The sequence below is a fragment of the Lytechinus pictus genome, chromosome 5 (assembly GCF_037042905.1).
Source record: "Lytechinus pictus isolate F3 Inbred chromosome 5, Lp3.0, whole genome shotgun sequence".
Taxonomy (NCBI): domain Eukaryota; kingdom Metazoa; phylum Echinodermata; class Echinoidea; order Temnopleuroida; family Toxopneustidae; genus Lytechinus; species Lytechinus pictus.
In genome coordinates this window covers 20658814-20679949 of record NC_087249.1, presented here as the reverse complement: position 1 = coordinate 20679949, position 21136 = coordinate 20658814, and the positions used below count along the sequence as shown (strand labels likewise).

Sequence of the window (21136 nt, the reverse complement as noted above, 5' to 3'; positions counted from 1 at the left end):
CATTTGTTTACTATAAATATGTAGAAAGGTTTGCTTCAGCTGTTGTACTATAGAGGCAAGTAGTTGAGGCAACAATAAAAAACAGCGATATTATTTTTTTAAATCTAGAAATAAAAGCAGTATACTCTACATGTACGTGTACTAAATACGAGAAATGAATTTTTAAAACATATATAAATATATTTCACCCTGGGCAGCCATATTTAAAATAATCTGCTTAAAAATGGAATAAATGTTTTTCCTGTCTCCTTTCCAAGTTTGTACACATTTACATGTACATGTAACATCAGTGGGAGAGAAACAGAAGGTATGATTTATACACTTTCATGATAACTGAGCTGCTATAATGATACACACTTGTATGTAGCATATTAAAATCCTCAACACCCTTGATTTATAACTTTAACTTCTACTATACATGTAACTGTAAAAAATTGTCAGTTTATAATCATAAAAAGTTTGTTCGCTAGCCTTTCTGATGACAGTCCGATACAAATGTATCTACAAATATAGGCACTCATCAGTACAACTACTAAAATTTTAACTAGAACATATAGATTTAACTAGATTACTTCATTAATCTGACTACATGTCAACATGTCATATAAAAATCTTACCATGCGTAAAGACTACTTTGATCACTGACATCGATTAGTTACATCGTCCCTTCAGAGAATGATCAAGATGTAAAGACATGAGAAATTTCATCTCTTTATAAAAAAATTGCATGTATTAGAGCACACACACTTCATAGGTCAACCATATACTTGAGAAACAAACCTTCCTATTGAAAAAAAAATTGAGTAACATATAGAAAACTTTCATCTGTTGGGGATGATCAAATAATGAAATTTTCAAGCTTCTTAAACCCTTTTCTTTAGAACAGGAGGGTGTTTCATAAAGCCATTTGTACCTTACTAATCATAATGACTGTAGGCATGACTGGTAATCCTTTCTTGCTATATCCCTACCATGATGAAGTAACTGCTTATCACCTTAGAACATGATCCAGTTGTACGTAAAGTAGTGCGTAACTATTCAAACAGCTCTATGAAACACCCACCAGTTCTTGTTCTCTCCTGTGGGCTTTTCTCAAGCTGAGGGATAAGTCACTCGTTTCGTGTGCTACCTGCTGTTCTTGCCATAACTGGAGAGGTGGCAAGAAAGCAGGCAGCGTGAGGGTGTGACCAATCTCTTGATTAGAGAAACTCCACATTCCAGCCTCGCTTCTAAAAAAAAAGGTGGGTGAATGCTTGATCATTTTAATTCTGATGTGTTTAGGAGATTTTCACTGCAATGTCCCATGACATGAGTATGGTACCAGTTAGCATTATCCGACTCATTAGTACAAACGTTTAGTTCACTGAACCAATATTGTTCTGTGCATTCAGCGAGTAAGAGTCAGTCAAGGATTGCTAATTGGTACTGTACTGGTCTCTCATAACAAACTATTAAAAAAGAAGATCAATGGTATAATTATGAAACTTACAGTATTCACCAGCGATTACATACCCCCATGGGCAATACTCACCAATTCATATACCCTTTCATATACCATTACCTCAAGATCGATCTTACAGGGTGTGAACTTAGAGCTTTTCTGCTTAAACTGGATGAATTCTACTTTGCCATCTCCACAAGACAATTCTGCTGAACAACTTCATAATTCCTCTTCCCCATCTGTTGAAGCACAAGCACCATGCATCAGAAAGAATGATGTACAGTATTCTTTGAGAACTACCACAACTTGCGCTCTGACATGATGATCTCCATGACCCATCTTCTCCAGACCATCCTGTTGAATATCTTTGCTATGGCTTTTCCTCCATCTGTGCAAGCACAGGCACCAGAAAGGTTGATGTTTCCTTTGAGAATTGCCACATGCACTTTGACCTAATGATCTCCATGATGCCATCTTTACCGGATCATTCTGCAGAACATCCAACAGGCAACCAGATAAGATCACCAGGGACCTTCCTCCATCTGTTCAAATGCATGCACTATCATACACAGATTCTTCAGCAACGAAATTGCTTCAGCTTCGCTTCTCAGCTTCTTTGGGAACGTGACCATCCATCAGAAGCAGCATCAAAGTTTCCAACTTGACCGATCTACAGGTACAGTTCAGATCATTCTTGCGAGACAACTAATCCAGAGCTGCTTCTTCAAAGTTGATTTTCAACAAAAATCTCTTGCTAAACCTTTCCATGGTAATTGAAGCTTACCAAATATGGATGTAAAATGAAAGAAGAAAGATTTCATGCTTCTATGCTTTATGAATAAGGCAAATAATTATTTACAACTGCTGAAAGATCAGGATACCCAACCATGGTTTTTATCCTACAGAGCACACCGATGACCTTATAGCAGAATGTTCACATTTAGTGCTTCCATAAGCACTATAAATTGCATCAGTCTACAGAAGATTGCGGTGGTTCCCAAGACAACATAAATAAACAGAACACTTACAGATATGAGTTGAGTCACTTTGAGCTTCCACTGTCAATTATTTGCACATTTCTGCTTCATTTATGATACAAGTTTGATAAAATCTATGAAATGTAATAAAAAAGACTTTGGAAGATAGAAGGCCATGGCGAAGGGTTAAATGCTTCCTTCTTCTAATAATTTGTTAAGTCCTCCAACAATGTCCGTAAGGTGAGGTTTTAGAGGACTGTTTGGGTCAAAAAGCGAGTCCATGAAAGCACCGTCCTGGAAGAACCCAAATACATAGTCTATTCTGCCTTGTGACTTATCTGTGAGATGCCTTGCCACCAGTTTGGTCAAAAGAACTGAGCAGTCATCGAGTGCTCCTACCATAAAGTTTTTATCAAATGTGAAGTCCACTTCGCAGAAGCTGACAAAGGTCATGATCATGGTCCGGAACTTTTTCCTAAAGGCCTCTGCAATTTTTATCTCCTCTTCGTTGAACTGGTCATTGCGGTAGAGGATGCCTATTTTGACAGTTATCTTGATGATATTCTTGATGAGTTTCTCAGCGTCTTTCTTGCTCTGCTTGTAATCCTTGCAGAGCTTGTACACGTTGTCCAGGAGTTCGCCCATGGTGTCATCAATGAAGACCTTGGCGATCTTCTTCGACGTCATCTTGCCCAACATTTTCTTCTGGACCCGCAGACCCAGGTTTTTGGAGTTACCCGCTTCAGCAACTGTAAAATGGGATAAAAGACAAAAATCGATAAATATCCTATATAGAACTACAGGGATCTATTGCACAAAGAATCTCCTTTATTTGCAACTACTATTTTAACCTATCAGTCATGAGCATTTGGAAATTGGAGTTATATTTTCCAAGTTACATTTACATGACACTCTTTGTGCAACAGAACACCCTCAGGGCTGATACATGTAAATATAGCAAGAAAAACAGGAAGTCAAACAGAACCGAAAAAGAGAAGGTACGGTTTGCATTAAGAAACATGATTAGAATTAGTTTTAAAAGATGACTATTGGACACATTCAACCCTTTTGTGAATATGGACAATTTGGTGACTTCTTTTTGAACTCATGCAGTTTCATTACCCCTACAGGAAAATTATCTTTTACATGGATAGGCCTGATCTGTTAATGGTCAACCCTAGATCTGAAGATCTAATCGTACAAGGAGTTGCAATTGATCAAATCAATCTAAACTGTGGGAATCCAGTACCATACATGTAGGCCTAGATGTCACTATTTTTTTTTTCAAATTGGTATTCTACACATTATCCCCATCGAAAGGAGTATGTAATTGGTTTTAAAAAAAGAAATGATATTGAGCAAAATTGATGACTATATTTAGAGAATACCTTGAACAATTTGCACAATTTTTCCTACTTGAGATTCATTGGATCATACATGTAGTAAGACTGGGCCACTATTAAAGGTCAAGTCCACCCCAGAAAAAAATGCTGACTTGTAGAGAAAAATCAAACTAGCATAGTGCTGAAAATTTCATCAAAATCGCATGTAAAATAAGAAAGTTATGACATTTTAAAGTTTCGCTTATTTTTCACAAAACAGTGTTATGCAAAACTAGGTGAGTCAGTCGATGATGTCCATCACTCACTATTTATTTTGTTTTTTATTGTTTGAATTATACAATATTTCATTTTTTATAGATTTGACAATAAGGACCAACTTGACTGAAACATATAGTATTAAACAATGCTAATGCCACATGTTCAGGGAGGAATTAATCATTGTATCACTTGACAATGAGGAGAAAATTAGAATATTTCATATTTCATGTAATAAAATACAAAAGAAATAGTGAGTGGATGACGTCATAGTCTCCTCATTTGCATACCAGCCAGGATGTGCATATAACTGTTTGTGAAATTAAGCGAAACTTTAAAATGTCATAACTTTCTTATTTTACATCCGATTTTGATGAAATTTTCAGTGTTATGCTTGTTGGATTTTTCTCTTTTTATTCAAATCAACTTTTTGTCGGGGTGGACTAGTCCTTTAAACAGATATGAGAACAGGAAGAGCCCACATTACAGAATATTCCAGGGACTGTACAGGGAGAGGACCCAGGGGGGGGGGGTAATATCCCTTCTTTTGTTCTTTATTTTAGCGAAAATAAGACAGGAAAAAGTAGAACTTGGGAAGAAAGAGGAAAACACAACATTTTTTAAAAACAAATTTTCAGAGCACAGACACATTCAGGGCAAATATGTTGAGCATAACATGCAACCCAATATTTGCCTTCCAACTATTTATAATGTTAGTGACTGATTGTGTCTGTGTAAAACAAACTGTTGACTTCAACCATGGAGGTAAAGTGAAATCTCCTTGCTTCAACTGCCAGCTCTACACTCCCAGCTGACAAAAAGTAACTATTGTTCAACAATTTTATATTTCCTCCCTGACATAACCTTCAGTTTATTATGCTCTGCAAGGGTTCACCTGCTCACAGTCAGTCCGCAAGCCCCTGTGTTAATGAGCAAATGAGCAAGATTTATCCAAGTCCTCTCGTGGCTGAATTCATGTCCCTGCAAAATCTCGTGAATTGTGAGACTTTCTTTCTCAAAGAATTTAACCACTTTCTCCTTGAGTAATATTGATTATTTTTGTACCATGGGCAAGAGTAAATGTTACCCTTTTATATTAGTCATTTCTTTTGAAAGAAATATTTTGATAAATAAGTGAATTTTTTACCTGAAAAGATGCATCAAACAGAATTTTCTTCCTCTGTTTTCACTTGCAAATTGTGCAAAATTTTGTGTTTTAGTCACCAACATTATTTATATCATCAGAAAGCTCAAACTCTATACTTTCTTACAATGTCACTCTTGATATGTGGCATCTTATAGATGGGTCAGCAGCCAGTTATTTCCATCAAGATGCAAGACGAGATTTCTGAAATTTCTGAGTAACATAAAATCCAGAGTTCTGATTGGCTGAATACTGTTTTCAAAACAAACAGGAGCGGGTAATTTGAAGAGATTACCACATGGTGAGTGTGACCTTGCAGAGGCCCAGTGTGGGGAACATTGGAATTTGCGTGGGTGTGTGGTCTATGACCAATCAGAGCGCAGTATTCTTGTTTTTGAGCTGCAAGATGTACTTGGCCTATGAATAGCTGGCTGCTGACCCATCTAAAATACATCTTCTTATAAAAATTATATCATATTAAAGCTTAGATCTTCAGCTTTATCATGATTTAAAAATCATTTGTGCCTAAACAGAAATTAAGTGTGAAAACAACAACTTTTGTTGCATGAAAAAAAATATTTTGTTTCATGTTTTACATCAAAAGTTTTTCCTATATTACAACATTCTTTTAAAAATCCAAACACATGACCTAAAAGAATGAATCTTCTTCTTTACAAAGATACCAAAAACATGAAATTTGGTCAATATTTAGAGCAGCAATGGCCGAATAAAAAGAGGTGTTTTGGTTCGCACCAAGCTCATTAACTATGCAAAAACCCTCTTGTCATGAATATCACTTGGATAAAAGAAGCTACTTTTTCAGGGCTTGCGGACTGACTGCTCATGTTGGTACCATAGAGCAATACAGTCATTTATGTTCAAACAGCTAATGCAGAAGTTTTAAAGGGGAAGTTCACCCTCATGAAAAGCTACTTTAAATAAAAGCAGAAAAAATTGAGAAAATTTTGTTTTTCTGTAATTTTTTTTTCAATTTTTTTTAATTAATCACTAGGATGAATTTCCCATTTAAAGGGAAAGGCTGCTTTAATAACTTACATGTTCACCCAGAAATAATTATCTGATGAATAAACTGATTGAACTGAAATGTTGCTTTCCAATGGATGTATAAATGAAATGCATATCAAATGAATGTTATTTTTATGAAAGCTGCAAAACATGGGGGAATGAAGATTTCTTTTCAGTTGTGATTCCAATATCTTACACTCTTCTAAAAATCCAAACCCCCATACTTATACCCCTTTCATAAACCCAATAAAACCCAATTATGCGGCTAATAGCAGCATAATTTGGTCATAAAATCAGGGGAGGACAAGAGTTATCCGCATTATTCTGATGCTGCTATTATCCGCATAATAGCGGCATCGGAACGTATTTCCAAATAATGCGGATAATTGCCATGGTGCGGTCACAAGGTCACCCTTTTCCAACACAACTGCATCGGAGGGGGCGTGTCCAGTTGTCATGATGATTATCCGCCTTTTTCAGGACGGGCGCTCGTAAAAATAATGCGGATAATTTTCGGAGTTTGTGAACGCAATTTTTATTGAATTATCCGCATTACTCTTAGGCGGCTAATTGGAGGATAGGTTTTATTGGGTTTATGAAAGGGGTATTACTATTTAGTTACTTTTACTGCCCAGTTCCCTAAGGGAAAACCTCTACTATTGGACAGGTCTTGTATATTTCCAAAAAGAAAACAAAATTTTGAGGCAACTGTCAGGAAAGGGGTCAAGTCCTTCCATACCATGTGATGACAGGATCTACATGTAGGTATTCTCAAGGAGATATCTCTCCTTGGTATTCTTAAAGTTTTTTACTGTGTAGCAGTAGGCCTATGTGTGTACTTCAAGAAGGTGTGCTACATGTGAATACCCCAAACTATTAAATTTCTCCAAAAGTTGATGGATGGTGGAATCTGATTTATCCCTAAACACAGATCAATAATATCATAACAAATTAATCATGCTAATTTATGCATAAAATTTGCTCTAGAAAAATGAACTAAGTAAAGCACCCAAGTTTTGTAAAATTCTGTTAAACGAGTATTTTCAAAAATATTAATATCACACTTTTTAATAGCATACTTCAAAAAAAAAAATTATGTACATATCTCTTTATTTTATACTTTTTTTTCCAGTGGAATTTTTTGTGACTTTATTTTGATCATACATGTAGAATAGATTAATTTAATTCAGTTTAGTTGATAAAATTAAAAGTTACACTTGTAAACTATGGAAGAATTCCAAATTTGCATCAACAATTCCTACAAATTTACATTTTTGAGAATGTTGGGTCGACATGCAAAGTATTGTGTAATTTGAGAACAGCATATCAGGGAGTCACAACTTACAAATTTGGTCTTTAAAGATGCACGAAACTTACAAGAAAAAAGTCGCAGAACAACACAGCACCAACTTCTATGATTATCATGAAAAATGTCAACGTCTTATGGTCGCTACAATTTTGCAAGATTGGAAAGTTAGATAATCTGATATAATTCACATCACTGAACCATTACCAAAGATTTAGGTCTACAGGCTTTGATATTACATGGACGTATACTTCAACCAGCAATCTATTGCCATTCAGTAACAATGTAAATCAACAAAGGAAGTTGGCTCATTTGCGAGAACAAAACACTTTCCCTCCAAAATCCCTGAATTGAAATAACATACAGTACATGTAGGGGAAGGCGGGGTAAGTTGAGCATAGGGGCAAGTTGAGCCACCGCCCCCAGGCCAATAATGAATGAGTCAGACCTTATGGTGGTGTCATGTATTGATGACCCATTACATAACCCTTAACCCCACCACATTGTTTTCAACTTTGAAACAAAAAGTACTTTTTTAGAGGGGAAAATACAAATTTCAGCCAAAAAAGTAAAAAAGGGTGTGAAATATATAAGTGTTTTTTACACACACACTTCTTTATATATAATACAGCATATAAGAACAACATTGTCAGTCCAGGTATGGATCTTCATTCTTGTCACAGTCTTTTACATGATGGATACATAAGAAATGTGTGGATGCGAAATTATCGATTAAGTTCGGACTGGGGTAAGTTGAGCCAGCAAACATGGGGCAAGTTGAGCCATGGTAATTCTTATGGTAATGTAAACAAAAACACAATCAAACCTTAAAAAGCCATCGAAATGCAGGCAGAAAAGAGCAAATTCACATGACAGTTCTTTTACTTTTAGAGAATGTTAGTATTTTTAGAGAATTAACAAGTGAAAAGACTTTAAATAAAAAATTGACATGCTGGTTCTTCCCGCATACATTTTGTACATAGTTTTTGTGGCTCAACTTACCCTCAAAGGTGGCACAACTTACCCCACAGATGGGGCAAGTTGTGCCACTTGACATCGTTTTTTTCAAAGGTCACAATGACTTTCAGTGTGGGGGTAGGAAGATGTATATAGCCTAGGTGAAACAGATTTCCCAAGAATCATATTTAAAGGCAAGGTACTTATTTCTACAATATTATTAGTCATATCAATTCTATCATGCAAAATGCAAAGTGTCACAACTTACCCCGCCTTCCCCTACCCTTTTTGTGTTTAAGTTTGAGATTATGATTACAGATGTATTCAGGTATATAGTAAACAAGAACAAGAACAATAAAAATAATGACGAAATAAAAACAATGGTAAAAAAATGTACAATAATAATTAACGACGAAAATCCAAAATTACAAGCAACTGAGGCCTACATGGCATGCATATTTGTTTGGGTTCAAAATCTAGCAAATCTTGCATCATTGTGGAAACCAAAATAACCAAGTACAACTGTGGGGTCCTAAATTGTGTGTAATGTAGCATGCAAACACATTCAGGCCGATACTACATACATGCAATGTGGTCTTTCGACTGATTGCTCTTTATTTATAGATTGAATGAATCATTTAAATTAGCCATTTAAGCAATGATTAACACAATATTCTCACAACAAAGCACATTCAATGGCTTCATCAATCAGGTTAATGCCACATTTTGAGCATGCTGGCAATACTCTACTCAGACTGAAACTAAGCGGTCAACTAGAACCTCTATTATGGTTTCAGATACAGACTGCTGGCTACTAAACAATTAGCCTTTCATAAAAAAATAAATGAATTAATACATATATACATGTAGGTGTATTTATAGTCTTTCAGACAGACTCAAAGTTTGAGAATACCAGGTATGATCTGATCAGAAAATTTACCCTGGGGCCCGTTGCATAAAACTTTTACCTGAGAAAACTAAGGTTGCTTTTACCGGAGTTTTTGCCCTGTGTTAAAATCAATGGCAGAAATCAGACTAACCTTAGTTTTCAGTTTTTACAAGAGTTTTCTCAGGTAAAAAGTTTTTATAAGCAACAGGCCCCTGATCTTCCCCCATCAAAAAACACCTGGTAATTTTGCCAAAGTGAAAGAAAAATACACAAGTAATATTCCTGAAAAGAAAATACCTGATAAATAGTAGGTACTTGTAAAAAATATGCAGGGATTTTTTTCCAAGATTGCAGGTATTCTTGCAAATGTGAAAGCAAGGAACTTTCTCACCCCAGTATTAGAGTGGTTGGGTGCAAATACTGTGGCCTCACCTGCCAATCCGACCTTACTGCAAATGCTCGTAACTTGTAGAACTTATCCTGAAAGGGTCTGCTTCGGGTTGGTGTAAATTATGCAGAAAATGATTATTATTGTGGTTTCAAACCGCCTTGATCACAAGATTCCCCGTTAAATTACGAGAACATTTTTCAGGTAAGTAAATACCCATTACTTATTCCCACATTCACACCGCCCCGAAACATAACCTTCGGGCTAAGTTCCTGAAGTTTCGAGCATGCGCAGTATACGGTCTGATAAGCAAGCAAGGCGCGAGGTTCAAAATCGCTAGCTCAGCAGCCATCCACAGCGCCCGGCCCCTACTACACGCTGCGCTAAAAGTCCCCGTAATTTGCTTTAACATCGCCAAAATACCTGCGACCTTTGAAAAATCACAAGGAAAGTTCTCGTAATTTTGAAAAGTACCTACTATTTAGCGCATATTTTCTTTCCGGGAGATTAAGCGTAATTTGCTTTCACATTTCCAAAATACCTGGAACTGACGAACTGTGAGGCGGTCTGAAACCACCTACAGTACAGCTTGAATTTCAAGGCCTGAACAAGTTCTTGTAATTCAACGAGTATTCACGTGATAGAGTCAGTCTGAATACACATTATTCATATGTAAATGTAAGTGACTGTTCTTAAATGCCCTTTCACATATTTTCTTTAACTTAAAAACCAGTTTAGTGTAATGGGAATGCTCAAACTTCAAAGCCGTCTTGGAAGAGATCTTAAAGTGGTCTTGACCACAATGTGTATTCTTGAAACAAATGAGGTTGCTTTTTATCAAGTGAAAGAAGACTGAATACTTAACTATCCAACTGAATACTACATAAATTCTAAGTATTGTTTTGGTTGTGGATAAAAATGAAATTGAATGTTGATTCATTAGTAGTCTTTCTTCCCATCTGTATTACACTTTTGTCTTCCCACCCCTCTTTTTTTTTAGTATTGCAATTAAACCCCGGTGAAGACAGTGAACACATTTGTGGTTTGGTGAAATTATTTTATGCATGTGCAGGCCATAAAAAGAATGAAAAATATGACAGAAATAAAGAATTTCTTCACATACTGAGCTTACCTATTTTTTTTTGCAATGATCAGTATCTTTCATTCAATGGCATTTTTTTGCAATGGCAATGATCATTACGATCCTCTAATTGGCAATGCAACTGTAACTTTGCATCACCTTTTTTCACATACTATGTTCAAACTTCTAAGTTTGACATTTTCAATGAATCTCTATCCACTTTTAACTCCAAACCTCAAAGGGAAATTGCAGCAGTAAAAGAAAAGTATATTGCCATTTTTGAAGAACACAAGATGATCCAACAAGGCTACACATAATTGATTATCCTCCATGTTCAAGAAGGGCAAACAATAGGAAACTGAAACTGCACTATATACCCAAACGGAAACCACCAAAACTTGCTGCGCATAGTGCAATGTGTTTACTTTAATAATTACTCTCATAATGATAATTGTGTACATTCAGAACATGGATTACTTTGATAATAATTTAATAACTACAGGTTATCTCTGCTTCGGCTTGTCTCATCAGTCATGATTTCCTGGTAAAATAGTTTTGATACATTAAGTATGATAAACATTTCCTGTTGTTCCCAGGTCCCTTCCAGGGGTCTGATGCAACAAGAGATGTGTGTAAGTCCACGTACATGTAGGTTTGATTTTACATAAAGTAGTTGCAATTGCAATAATTTCTGCTATGGGCCCCAAATGGATGAATTCCTTTCTTCCTTGAAAGACACAGTTGGTTTTAACAGACATAGCCTATTTTTATATGTAGGTTGCTCTCCATACATGCAACCAACATTTGCATCCTTTCCGATGGACATAGTGTTTTTCAACTGCATTCACACAGGTCTGCACAAAATACAGCAGTGAGGCATGCTAACACACAACGGTATAGCATCATTAAAAAAAAAATTAATGTGTGTTTTTCATGCATGGGATTTGAACCGATGCAGGTTGAGATCATACAAACTTATGTGAAAAAGTGCTCTAACCGACTGAGCTACAACGCCTCCTTGTACATGTACTGTAGGATGCCCTTTTTCTAATAGGGCCTATATATTAGGCTTTGATTATGCAGATTATTGTACAGATGTACTAAAAATAGTCCAACTTAACATATTAAAATCAATCAAAAGTAGAAGATCTTGTAATACAATCAATCTAGAAAATGTGTAATTTTATCAACAATTACCATATTCATCTGATTTTGAAAATTCCACACTAAAAATTAGATGAATGAACGCGAGTGCAACTTTAATCACCAGCACCAATCTTTAAAAAAAAAACAATTTTAGCAAATTTAGGGAGAAAATTAATAAACTGAAAGCAAAAATACACCAATCTTATGACAATGTCACTTCAATTTCAATTTATACTTGCATGAGCCAAAAAAAACAAAAAACAACTCACCTGCCATGTTTCATATTCACTACTATAACTTATTTCAATTCATGTCTCTCACTGTTTGGTAGTGTAAAGAAATGAACAAATAGTTTTTCTGATTCGAAAATGATGATTGACAGAGTAATCTGATCCTGCATTGAAACCAGTGCTAAATTGCACCAATCTCCAGTATCAGCTCATCTAGTCTTGGTGAAAGACATTGCTATGCTCTAACAACCACTGTGGTCAATTTCCTTATGTCGGTCAAGTGCAAAACATTTACTTAACCCTAACCCTGGAGTTTATTTTAGAAATTCTCAGTGGATATATATACCAGGAGTTTGGGTCTGTCGACAGAAATGTATCACTGACGATCATCATATCTAGAATGCCTTTCCACTACTGGGATAGACTGCAAAGATGGAATGAAAAATTGGGAGAGGGCAACGATTGTGGTAAAACTGATGCAGAGACACTCTTTGATCACTGGAAAGAGTCTCTTTCAACGAGAGTCTCTTTCAACAACGATAATTCTAGGTGAAATAAAACACTAGAATTTCAGACTACCAGAAGTCGAAACCATTATATATTTGAACTTCAAGCTGGGCTGCAAATCTTCAAAAATTTACCCATTAATTTCAATCACAGTGTTTGGTCTCATGGAAGTCAATTCTTGGCATGAAAGAATTCTTCCATGGGTGTGTGCAGTATGTGTAGTTGGTCAATAATCGAGAAATATTCATGCAAAAACGATTCATTCAGTGGCAAGAACGTTCAATCATTTTTTGGCATCATTATTATTGGATTAGCTAGTACTTATCATTTGACATGCATTCATGTAAATTCTCAAATGAGAGGAGTGTTTCATGAGGAATTTTGAAAGTGTTTACACTAATTTACTCTCAGCCAATAAGATTCAAGTTCATGGAGCTGAAAAAAGCCAGGCACTCGGCGGGGGGGGGGGGGGGGGGGGACTGTTTCCATTCATTCTAATTACATGTACAAGGTGGACGGACACCATGTTTGTCCACGGACTTTCAAAATAGACCCTTAACAAGTATCACTCTTCGATCTCAGAATTCCCTTAAGTATCGTTTCATGCTTTTCCCCACCCTAATTAATGCCTTAAATATATTTTCCCGATAGGGTGAAAATCATATGGTACTCTTTTCATGTATCCAGGATTGAAAAGTTCACCACTCTTTCCTGATTTCAGCAATTTTGATATCCTTTTCACCAAACATGAAAGACATCCCTTTTGTAGACTTGCAAGTGTATACTTCATGACAGTGCCCGCCCCACTCCTGAAAATCATGATTTTTCATTTAGTGGCAGAATATATCGTGAATCGAAAAGAAATCAAAGCTTCCATCAAACTATAATCACCCTGCTTGTGGGCGATGTATCTTAGGTATATCTCTATAATACCCCAGAGACAATCTCCCATCTGATATGATCTCCTCCTAATGAACCCAAGCTTCTATCAATCTCCTTAAAGCCTGCATCAATTAGAAGCATAGTTGAGATACAATTATGGTTCATTTAGACTAAAGGATTTTAATGCATAAAACTTCATAGTTATTTTGCTCCACATGTAAATGCCCGTATCAATTGCATTCTAATCTTTATAGTATTACTCTAAATAAAAACAAAATGAAATTAAAATGTGGTTACATGTACATCCTATTTTCGTCCAGTTAAGAAACAATATTTCCTTGGGTTAAACAATATTCTACAACCGTTAAAAAGTTTAATCAGCAAAAAAAAAGAAAAAATAATAATTCTGATGGAAGTCGGCTGTCATAATATAAATCCAATGCCATGGGATGGTCTTGCCTATGAGATGGTGTACAATCAGAGCTTACTTAGTATTTACTGCTCATTGCTGTAATACTCAGCAGGGAGTGGGGAGTGTGCAAACACTGTTTTGTGCAATCAAAAATCAAATTAAAACCTAGGTAAATATATACAGGTATATGTACAGTGTATCTGTGAATTATACAAAAGACATCATTCAGATGCGACAAGTGCTGCATAAAAGTGTGTTATTATTACTATCATTATTTGTACATTGTAGTGGCTTCATTCTTTGAATGTGAACATGCTCTCTGACACATTGACACTGATTATCAGTTTTCAGCTTTATTAGCAGAGCAGAATTAATGTAATTGGTCTACCAATACCTAAGCATATCAAGGATAAATTGATGATTGCGCAAAAACCTTAATCACAATACCAGCGAATTCCCAAGCTTGGTAATTAAAGAAGCATGATAATTATGCGGGGGTTTTCTTTCTCTATATGGATAATAATAATAATAATAATAAACTGTATCAACTATGCCAGCAAATTCCCTAGCTTAACAATTACATGTAAATTAAGGAAGTATATGTAGGTTTTCTCTTTTCTTATCAATGGTTTCCCTATTAAAATGAGGAAGCACTTTATTTCTTAATGATTATTAAATATGACTCTTACATCTGCATAATTATTATGAGGGATAATCTGTGCAGGTGTAATATTCATGAAAGTAATGAGGGATACAGCAAATAACTTTTGTATTGATATATTTACTGGGGCTTTTATGCAATTAACAAGGCTACTGTACTCTTTACTTTTTTTTTTTTTGGGGGGGGAGGGGTCATACATATAATTTTATGTTTATTTTCTCTTGGTATATACTGCCATCCTATGACACACACTAACAGAAGAAACTCTTTTTGTTTCAATTGTTTTTTTCTTGATTTGGGATATTTTCTGTATGCTCTACATGGTGCTAAAGGAATTGGAGTTACCCTGGTAATCCCTTATTTTTTTCAAAAGCAAGTCAAGTCTATATATTTCCACCCCAAAACAATCACACATTTTGCTCATTTTCTTTGAATCTTATTCCACAAAGTTGCTTTCTTTTGTCATGGGATTGCTGCTTATACCTAGTCTGCAGGCACAGACCCTGATTGACATTTCTGATCAACATGTGGGTCTTCACACGAGCCTATCATTGCTGTTTCAATTCTGAATGAGATGGACATTTGTTATCCCTTGTCCAATTTTGATGAAATATTCAGTATTTTGCTTGTCTGACTTTACTTTTATCTGTTCAAATCATATGGTTTTAAACCTGGAGCACCCCTTTAAGTGAGCACTGTAGTCGCTAGCTAGAACTATCTTGCAGCACGCTTAGATTTATGTACAGGCGATTTCCCCAATATTTATCTTAATTTTTCTGCTTTTATCAAAAGCACTTCATTTTAATGGTGAACTACATGTACCCCTTTAAAGAGTCTAAATTGAGAATTAAAGGAAAATGAAACCTTTGGAACAAAATAGCTTCAGCGAAAAAAGAAAAATCAAAGAAACAGGTCAATGAAAGTTTGAGAAAAATTGAATAAATGATAAGAAAGTTATGAGCATTTGAAGTTTAGATCATTATTGTAATGTACATGTAGATCCTCCTGATTGGCAATGCAACAAAGATGTGTGATGTCACATGTGAACAACTTTCCCATTACTTTTGTAAATATATCACTTAATCTGCCTTTTTTATCACTTCTATCAGTAGATCATGTATTCTTTCTATAGGAGGGCATGTAATACAGATTTTCAACGAATGCATTATGGGTAAAGAGGTTGTATCGCCATAAGAGCAAAACAGATACATTTTGGGGGTATTTTACAGTCCACCAAAAGGAAGCTGTTCACATGTGACATCACAAATCTTTGTTGCATTGCCGATTGGAGGATCTCTTTAGCATTAGTGATCGCAACATTTAAATGCCCATAACTTTCTCATTATTTTTAAACTTTCTTTGATCTTATTCTTTGATTTTCTGTTTCAACACAATCCCACTTGCTTCTAAGGTTTAATTTCCCTTTAAATCTGTAAAAGAGGCATCCCTGTAACTTCAGTCCATTGTCACCAGTATACCTTTAACACAGAGGATAAATCTGCTTGTATTGCAGGATTTCCGTCTCTTGCAGAAACACAGCTCAGGATATTTCCTGTTGATTAGTTCAGGTTTTTCCTCCCCAAATCCCTATTCTACTGCATGTGTGTACACGTAATCTCTTCAGAGAAAATGGAGCTAACATGCTAAAAATCGTGAAAATCAATATGTAAACAGATATTTGGCAACTATTTAAGTTATACTGTAGGCCATGTACATGTAGAAAAATTGTGATGAAATGTACTTTTGTTTTTATTGATCCAAAGTTCTATTTTAAAAAATGGGACTAAAATGTGTGCAAAATAGCTTTTTGGCATGAATAGGAATATCAGATGAACTTAAAAAAAAAACCTCAAGAAACGTCGTACTTAAAGAAAGCACATCTTGGGAAATGGTGTTGTTATGTTTAGTATATAATCTCTTGCTCAAAATGCATGTATTCCTGAAAAGATGATTATCTTGCATCTTCACAATATCATCAAGAGTCTGTTTCAGAAAGAGTTTAATACAGCTATTGTAACTCTGCCATTATTGGAACTACTGTACCATTGTAAAGCAGCCAATCACAATCAGGCTTTCCATTGGAAACTTGTTACAATAATGGCAAATTTACAATAGTTGTAGAAAGTCCTTATGAAATTGACCTCACTTGTACTTTCAATAGTTTCAGTTTTTCTTTACAGTATTACAAACTTGAATGATCAACTTAACAGTTTCGAAGACATGCTGTTTTCTTTTTTCTTTTTTTTAAATTGGAATAGTCACTGAAATCAATCATTTTTAACACAATGGTGTAGCAGCTTGGTTTTTGTCCGGAAATGCTAACGGGCAAGGCACCCTTGTCACTATAACATGTACATGTACATGGCTTTTCAATACATACAGTATTAGAGAAGACATTTTACTTTGGCAAAATAGTTATCTCACAATCTGATGTTTGCATAATACATGTATGCACCATGTACATGTACATATTATATACATGTACATTGTATATATAACCCAATAAATAGGGAACCCCACTTCTCATTCGATGAAGGAGAACGTGAGAGGAATTCCAATTTTACTTCCTGTCCTTAAAGCTCCACTCAGCGTTGCCACCTTGATAGGAGAAACAAATTTACATTACATTAGACACGATCGCCAGATTGAAATGAAAACGACAAATAAAGCACAATACCTAGTGTAAAAAAGAGAAGAAAAATCCATAAAGTCCCCTATAATTTCATACATGATCTATAAAGGTGTGTGTGCATACATGTATATTACTTATTAGTAATTTTTGTCCCCCATTCTATTAAAACTTAATTTCTAAATTTCAAGGCAAGAGCTACATGACATACATGAACAGTTGGTTCACATGGCCTTAAAGGCATCGGAGAGGTGTTGTGGCCAAGCAGATAAGTTCTAGACTTTGAGCCACAAGGTCCATGGTTCAAATCCCACTGCAGCACTTGTTTTCGTTTGAAAGACAGTTGTCACTCTCCATCAAGGTGTATACTTATAAATGGGTACCCAGCAGGAAGTAATGCTACGAACATGCATGCTTACATGCCCAATCAGGGTAGCCATGCTAAAGCCAGGGTAATTAATGCACTAGATAAATATTACATATTATTATTTTAATATGATTATAATCACCAACATAATCATCATAATCATTTTTATTGTATATATATATTTTTTTGGAAACCAGCTTGAAGCTTATAAAATACACAGTACCTGACTGAACAAAATATTTTTTTAAATAAATTATCTGTGTAAGAGCAAGGACTTTTTCCTGATATTCTGCTGATCATCAAAATAGTTTGAATTCAAATCCATCCAGATTCAGGCAATTTATTATATATATTGTCTTTACAATAGTGATGTGTGTATGTGCCTGCCCTACACTCTACAATGGCACAAGGTAATTTGGCAAGAAGTTTAACTTTTAATATGCATGCAGGACTACAGTAAGTGTTCTGAATTATTGATCTGGATTTAGCACAGAGAGGTTATTTAATTTTAGTTCAGAACATCATCTCACCTGCTTGAGAGCTAGAATAGAAAATTTTCAAGGTTTAAAACCATTTAGACAAGGGAAGATTACTGTATATGGTGATTGATATCTCTGCACTAGTGTTCTCAGATATACATGTAGGTCCCCATCAAGTGTTTTACATCACATCAAAGAACATATTTACAGCAGATAGAATACTAATATGTATAATTTAATGTCTCCATGATGAAAATCCAACTATTTCCTTGGTGAACTCATAATAAATATTGTAAACTATTTCAAATAAATGAGCACAATTTTACTTCCCAGGTTCGCACTATTGTGGTCAAGACTGTTTCAAAGTGAATGCAAAAAAGTAATATGAGAATAAATCTTTTGATTCCTTTCCTGATACCAAGGACCTAGTAGACTATGGGTAGGTCCATTCTCAATTGCTCATATGAATCCATTATTCCAGCATATAAAAAGTCAAGAGCTGTATCCTGTTACTAAAGCATTATACATGAGTGAAAAGCAGAATCATTTAATATCATCCTCAGTTTGTTATGCTCTCCATTTAATAGAATTCATCCATTTGCCACAAGATTCGTCTTGAACAAAGTGGTACACCGGGCTGAACATTTCATAAAAATCTGATTACAAAGAACAAAGTTTAATATTTGAATTCAAAATTTGGAATTATTTTGTAAAAACAATTAAGTGCACATCAACATGAATACACAACAGCAGATGGCTTGATGATGCCATGTCCCCACTTTCCTTTTTTCGTTATTATTACATTATAATTATTTTATATTTTCACACATGTGTTCATCATGTATGATTGAATCCCCAGTAAAGGTGCAGGAATAATACACAGTAAAATCAGTTTTCACTCCAATTTTCATTTTTGATTGAAATTTCATGTTATTCACGAAGACATGCACTGAACTGTTTTATTAAACCAGAATTATGCATAACATTTAATTATGTCATAACTTTGGTATTTAGTGTGCAATTCTGATGAAATTTTCAGTGTTTTGTTTGTCTGACTTGACTCATCTGTTCAAATCATATCATATTCAGCCCTTTAAAGGCAGATGCCAAGCTGACCGAATTTTAGGGGAGGCAGAAGTCCATTTTGCAGTTTGAAAGCAAATTATGAGAACTTTTACAAACCAGCGAGTAGTTGGGCGGGGGTGCTGTACACGCCTCTGCCTAGAATATAGGCGAGGCCGACTGCTGCTGAACTCATATTTTACCATTTCAAACTCCACTTTACAAGCATGCTTCAAATCTTGAGAGGTGGGTCTGGCAGAACAAAAATAGCAACAGGAATATCTCATGAATATTGATAACTGCTCTCTTGTTCCTTCTGTCAACCTATCCCCATTAAATACAGCGTAATGTAATATTTCTGCTGGGTGAGACACAGCCTTGTTTTCTATTGAACTGCATTTAAGAGCAACTTGTTAGCATCTCGGTTGCACCAGCAGGAAGGTTACCCGCTGTTCGGCATTTGGGTGCTTAATGGTCTGGGAGTTTGCATACTGTACATGGCCATTACAACATGATTCCATGTGACCGGAAAGAGGCGTACATGTATGCAGGTTGTAGGCCCTATAGTGTTGAAGGGGGAGTAGGGACAAGGGGTGCCAAAGGTAATCCCCCCATATCGTGACTAATACTTTGTTTCTAGTCACAGTAGGCGGTGCTGCACAAGCCCGAGTTTGCTCAATCTCGAGATTTTAGACCGATCAGCCCTCTTCGCGATTAATCTCAAGATTCAAGACACCCCGTCTCCTCCATCGCAAGAAGAGCGATTCCTGCTCGAGTGAGGCATCGATGCATTATTCAAAATTGAATTCACAGAGCAAGATCACATTTGGGCCGTATGCACCAGCCCGAGTTTTCAAATTAGCACACTATTTCTGATCTGGCAAATTATCCCCATCTGAACAATCTCGAGATTATTTGTAATGGAGACGCAATTATCGCGCTAGTTTGCTGGATTTATCTCGAGATTGCAATCCCAAGTCAACTTCGGATTATTTGCAAAATAGCACGCTATTTTACAAATTATCCCGCTAATTCGCAGGTGCAGACGCACTCGGAATGATTTATTCACGGCGTCACACCATAAAGCATCGATGCCTCGCTCTTGCAGGAATCGCTCTTCTTGCGACGGTGAAGACGGGGTTTATTGAATCTCGAGATAAATCGCGAAGAGGGCTGATCGGTCTAAAATCTCGAGATTGAGCAAACTCAAGCTGGTGCAGCACCACCTAGTATCACAAATGCTTGAACCTATCTAGATACTAAACAATGTCCCAAATGCATTATTTTTACAGTGTAGTTTCAATTATCACAAGGACACAGGGATAATTCATGGTCTAGAGACTTGAACTATAAATAGGGTGCTGTTTCTTTGATTTGCATCTGTGGCCAGGTATACATGTAATCATCACCTCACTGTTGGGTTAAGTATTAGCTCATTAAACAAGGACTGTGTCAATACAGACAGTGTGTAATGAGTCTGGGGTGCCCTTACAGTGTACACTATAAACTGTTCCTTCATGATACTAACAACTAGGGTGCATTTAGGAGCCACTTTTTATTCAAATCACAGAATCACAGTTGCAAATAATCAAAAGTGAAAATAAACGTCTTTCAAATCATAAACATGAAACACTGAAAAAGGGGCGTTTGGAAAGATGTTTCTAAAGAACTCCTGAGAGTGGGGAATATGCAGAGATCAGGCTTGATGCATCAAGGCAGGGATGGCAAGAACTCTGTTTATAAAGAGAAACTCCTGATAGTGGGGAATATGCAGAGATCAGGCTTGATGCATCCAGGCAGGGATGGCAAAAACTCTGTAAGAGAAAGTCCTGAGAGTGGGTATATGCAGAGGTCAGGCTTGATACATCCAGGCAGGGATGGCAAAAGCTCTGTAAGAGAAAGTCCTGAGAGTGGGTATATGCAGAGATCAGGCTTGATGCATCCAGGCAGGGAT

General features: G+C 35.9%; 1 protein-coding gene across 1 annotated transcript; it reads right to left on the bottom strand.

Annotated features, from left to right (window-relative positions):
• Window positions 1–394: 394 nt before the first annotated feature.
• LOC129262301 (tumor necrosis factor alpha-induced protein 8-like) lies at window positions 395–3162 on the bottom strand. Its single transcript, XM_054900401.2, has one exon. It carries the CDS (start codon window positions 3115–3117, stop codon window positions 2605–2607), a length of 513 nt encoding a protein of 170 aa, XP_054756376.1. The 5' UTR covers window positions 3118–3162; the 3' UTR covers window positions 395–2604.
• Window positions 3163–21136: the final 17974 nt, after the last annotated feature.